Below are 5500 nucleotides of genomic sequence, written 5' to 3' on the forward strand. Positions count from 1 at the left end.
ATACCTTGAATTTGAACCCAGTATTCTCACTCTCATTCAGTGGGTGCAAACTTAATCACACGTCTGTATGTAACTTCAAGGGAAGTTATAAAATAAAGTTCATACATAGGTAGGTAACTAAGTGCCCTAACTAAATAACAGGAAGTTATGTTACTAATAGAAAGGAGGGGGGGGGGAGGATACCAGATGCCATTTAGCAGTTTCTACCACACCATGAAAGAAAAATATCAGTATTCCAGTATTCCAGTAAGTGGGTGACGGGGACAAACAGATGATTTACAAAAAAGAGCAACATACATGATTAACAAGTATACAGGAAAAGATTCAACCTCTATAGTAAGTGTAAAATTAAACAGTGAGATTCTGTTTATCAACATTAACAAGGATTTTTTTTTTACAACCATAATTATACTGTTGGAGGAAGGATAAATTGGAAAAGGCAATTTAGAAAGCAGTTTAGCAGTTAGCATTAAAAAAAAACTTTATAAATTGTATAATTTTTCACTCTGTAATCAGATAATTTACTTGAGATAGGGTGGCAGGGGAAAAGTGAGTATGCTCTAAACAGGAAAATCTTTATTTACAGAATTCTTTATAATTGAAAATCTAAACTCAACATAAATTTTCACCATTGGGACAAAGGTTAAGTACATTTAGTTAAATCGGTGATATAGCTATATGAAAAATGTTAAGAATAGGAAATAAAATGACTATTCTAAATATAAAGCAGAAAAGCTGAATTCCCTATTATACATATTATATGCAGACAGCTATGTAAACAAATAAGAAACAAAAAAAAAACTAGATTGCATTAAATGTTAATAATTGTTACCTTTGAATGGTAGAACTTTTGTCTTTTTTACTTTTACATATTTTTTAATATTTAGAATTTCTTACTTTTATAATGGAAATTTTGTTTTAAAGATCCAGCACACAAAAGAGAATTAGACTTATTTTTATGACTTTGAGAACAGAATTAAGACTATAACCAATTGTAGTAGTTAACAATGACCAGGTTTGGGTTTCATTAGAGATAAAGTCTTTTTCAGTTAAAGTCATCTACTTTAGAATGAATTCTTAAAAACTCATCTTCTCAATGAAACCTACCCTGACTACCCTGTTGAAAACTGCATCTTTCTCCAGTTTCCCCCATACTTGGAATCTTGCTTAGCGTTTTCTAATTGGTTTTTTGTTTGTTTGTTTGTTTTTTACAAAACTCTTATAAATTATTAAAATATTAGATAATTTACTTATTATGTTGTTTACTCTGTTTCACCCTCCACTAGAATGCTGTTTCCTCTTGAAAGCAGAGACACTGTTCTGTTTGATTTAATGATACATCTCAGGGCACATAGAAAACACTGAGTATTTTTTCACTGAATTAATAAATGTTTTTCATTGTTTTGATCTTTATCTCCATAGCGCATCCTTCATTGTTGCCATATAAGCCTTCTGGAAGTTCAAAGATGTACTATGTTCCACAATTGGAAAATATTCCTCACTTTCCAGATTCCAAGTCAGACACCACTCTTGAGAGCTCTCACTCAGGTATTATGTGGAAATTATAAAAAACTTTATTTTTTGAGATTTTTACTTATGCATTGGCTGGTTGATTCTGTAATGACATAAGAAATGTCAGTGTTAGTTAATCTATTAATGAAATATAGTGCTTTTCTTAGGAGCTCTGGTAGCATAGTGCCTCAGGCACTTGACTGCTAAACAGAAGGCTGGCAGTTCAAACCCACCAGCCACTCCTTTGAAGGACGATTGGGCAATCTACTTCCGTAGTGATACTGCCTCGGAAACTCAAGGAGGGGTCGCCATGAGTCAAGTCCGACTTGACGGCACATAACAACAACAACAGCACTTTTCTTATTGTGAATTATTTTTCTTTTTAAATTGTTGTAAATATATATATATACTATAACATTTGCCAATTCAGTATTTTTTCAGTTGTAAACCTTCAGTGATATCAGTCAGATTAATCATGATATGCATCCAATTACCCTAATCAATGCCAAATTTCCCATCACTGAAATAAGGAGCTTTTCATGCCTGAGCCTCTAGTTTGGATAAGTGAGTTAATTGATCAGATAGATAATGTACACTTAAAATTTAATAAATATTTGGTGAATAAAACTATATGGACAGTTGTTTGTTTGGGGTCATGAATTACATCTAGGACAAAGGTTTCTAATTTCTCTGAGTTCATCATGCCTTTAGTGTTTCATTGACTTTTTCCTTGACATGCCTAGGCCAAAAAAAACCTTAACAGTTTTATTTATTAAGTTGTTAGATCAAAATAAGTATTTATGTGTATTATTTTTCCAAACAACTACTAATTTATTAGTACCTTTGCTTTGACTTAACAACACAACACCATTAGTGTTTTTTTTTCCTGGCTTTTGTTTATTAAAAGAAAATATTTTATTTTGTTCTTAAATAATCACAGTAACATACTGTGAGATATGTCCACCTCTTGGGCATTGTATTCAGCCTTGAAATGGGATTAGACACAACCACTCTAATTTATTGCTTTTTATTACAGCAACTGCTAAAAATCAACTTTGCAAGAATAGGACAACATTGTTGAAACTTAATTACCTTGAGTTAGTAGTTTGTGTGGTATACACCAGATCTCCAATATCACTGTTGTTTCCATAGAATTAAAATATTCCATACCACCACTATGAGTTCACTGAAGGGGAACTGCAAATACAGGAAATTATTGGAAACCCATGGAGGAACTAAGTATGTTTTTCCTATGAGGATTTTAAGGCAAACGTACTGAGTTGCTATGGTGTGGGGTTTTGATTGATGGGTGCAAAAAGGGCAAGGAGTAATCTACTACACTGCAGGCCACCCCCTGGCTTTTCTAGTCATTATCCCTTTTATACTTCAAAAATTCACATTCCCTTCACCATCAGGTTAAGAATAACCACACCCATGAAAGTGTGTAAGCCAGCCACTTCATGCCTTTATCTCTCCCCATTTGAAATAGCCAATTTCTAATTTGCCCATCCCTATCAAACCAGTACTCTGAGGAAGCATGGTCCTTTCTCTCTGGAGAATCTTCTGTTCTGCTTGGAAACTTCAGGCATCTGGATCCATAAACAGGCAAAGTCCAGCCCAGCACAAGCTGTCAAATTGCAGCAGCTTAACACCAGCTCAGTGTCAAACGTCTTCCTCTTCGTTTGGTTGGGTTCTGGTCAGCTCAGCCCTAGCCATCCCAGCTAGGTCATGGGTACCAGTTGCCAAGTCTGGGAGTCACACTCTTCCCTTCACTTCAAACCAGCCAGCACCTTCTCTCACATCTTCAGTCCTCAGGGACTGTTTCAATGCCCGTAGGCTCACAACTCATTGCACTTCAGACCAGCCAGCCTTTCCTCTCATCCCCAGCCTTTGGGCCTAGGTCAAAGAGTACCAAACTCAGCCCGTTTCTTCTTTGCTGCACTTCCCCCATTTCCACTCAGGTGGATCCAGGTGGTCACAAGCAAGTAACATACAAGTCTACTACTCACTGGCTTCCTTTAACTTTCAGTCCTGGAAGGGGTATCTCTCAAGGACCATGACTTTCCTGCCTTGATGGACCCAAAGCTTATCTGCTTGCTCAAAATTCAAAAAGCCAAACAGTCATTTTTTTCTCTTCAGGTCCTCTCTTCAAATGCAAATCTTCCTTTCCCTCAGTAGTACTGGGTGGGGCTCAGGTTTTCTACCTAAGCTCCTAGTATGGGCTCTACACACAGGGCTTAAAACAAAAGCCTGTGTTTCTGCTGGGCAAATTCTATTTCCCCTTTTTAACATATCCAATCATGTATTGGCTGAAGGCAGACTTACATGCTCCCTGTTACCCACGTATCCCATAATCGTTTCTAATGTACACGCAGGTAAGAGAACATTCAATAGCCATAGTACATTCATATAAACACATAATCCTTTTAAAGACATTCCAGGTTCATCTCTTCACCTTGATTACCGTCCCATTCTATGTATATGGCCTTGGGCCTTGGGCTGGGTGTAACCAAAAGCCCTAGCTTCTGGATCAATTACCTACTTTAAGAGGTAACACCAAAGAAAGTAACCATTTAAGAATCCAAAGTTTCACTTCCCAGGCCCCTTCCTTCTTTCTTTTACAAAGTCTGGTGCTTCTATGAGTCTGGAGCCACTGCAAAGAATCCCACTTCTGACACCAACTACAAAAAGGGTAAGGAGGCCACATGTTCTGACCTCCTCTAACCCTACAAGAGCAACCTACCAGCAGTAACCCAAGGCCTATTCCTACAAGGCCAGACATGCTGCCTCCCTCCAGCCCTTTCTCCAACCGTTCCTCCCAAAGCACCCAGCACTTCTCTCCTGGGTTCGATAATTCGCTGCAGTGGCCACACAGAGCTCACAGATTATGGGGTTTATTAGGGAAGCACCACAGGCTACAATTCAGGTTCAGGAAAAATGCTCAGTCTCTCTCCCAGCCCACTGGCCCTCAGCCAGCAATCTCTCACAGTCTTTCTCAGCAATGCTGGTCCCTCGGTGTCTCACTCAGCAATGCGTGTCTCTTGCATCTCTTTCCCAGCAACGTGTGTCTCAGGAGCCCATGTCTCTTTCAGCAGCATGTCTTCCTCCACCAGCAGTCAGAGAGAGAGTTCTGCCTCTAGGAGGCCTCCTTTTGAGCCTGCAGGGTGGTCAAACTAGCCAATCATAGCATCAGAACTCTAAGCACCTGAGAGAGAGTGGGCACCTCCCAGAACATTGTTTTGTGCCGTGCCCAACAGAAATACTCCAGGTGGACACCTTCAGCAGTCAGGAGCTCCTCAGTTGCTCATAGCAAATCCCACCTTGGAGTTTACAAAGATCTATGGGTAGAAAAGCTACACAAAGTAATCTACTACACTGCAATGGGATAACATTTTGGGTGTTCCACAGGAAATGACTTACTTCAGTTTAGACATAAATTATTTTCTTCATGATTTACCAATAGACATCTATGTATATGTAGAAATTGTACATAATGGACAAGTTTCCCTGGTCTTAGACAAATTTGTTAATTTTCTATGAAAAAGAACTATACTCATTTCTAATAATAATTGGATTGTTCTTATTGTTGTTAGGTGCTATCATGTTGGTTCTGACTCATAGCGACCTTATGCATAACAGAACAAAGTGCTGGCCTGGCCTGTCTATCTTCACAGTGATTGCTATGTTTGAGCCCATTGTTGAAACCACTGTGTCAATCCCTTTTATTGAGGATCTTCCTCTTTTTCATTGACCTTCTGCTTTAGTAAGCTTGATGCCCTTCTCCAGCATGATGACATGTCCAAAGTAAACAAGACAGAATTTTTTTTTTTTAATTTTATTTTGATTTGGGTGAAGCTTTACAGAGTAAATTCACTTTTCATACAGCAGTTCACATAATATACTTTGTCTCATGTCATTGACCAAAATTTACAATGCAACAGCTCCCCTCCCACTTCCTCCCCATAGTTACCTCTTCCCAGTGTCTATC

The 5500-nt window shown here is 38.3% G+C and overlaps 1 protein-coding gene across 1 annotated transcript in view; it reads left to right on the forward strand.

Moving 5' to 3' along the window:
* The window catches only part of ALMS1 (ALMS1 centrosome and basal body associated protein), a 303819-nt gene that overhangs the window by 183754 nt on the left and 114565 nt on the right, over nt 1-5500 (forward strand). Inside the window, exon 12 of the mRNA XM_042782512.1 lies at nt 1423-1548. Coding sequence (XP_042638446.1) covers nt 1423-1548 — 126 coding nt within the window. The remainder of the gene's footprint in view (nt 1-1422; nt 1549-5500) is intronic.

The sequence above is a fragment of the Orycteropus afer genome, unplaced genomic scaffold, assembly GCF_000298275.1.
Source record: "Orycteropus afer afer isolate SDZICR_OR568_19922 unplaced genomic scaffold, OryAfe1.0 scaffold00354, whole genome shotgun sequence".
Lineage (NCBI taxonomy): Eukaryota > Metazoa > Chordata > Mammalia > Tubulidentata > Orycteropodidae > Orycteropus > Orycteropus afer.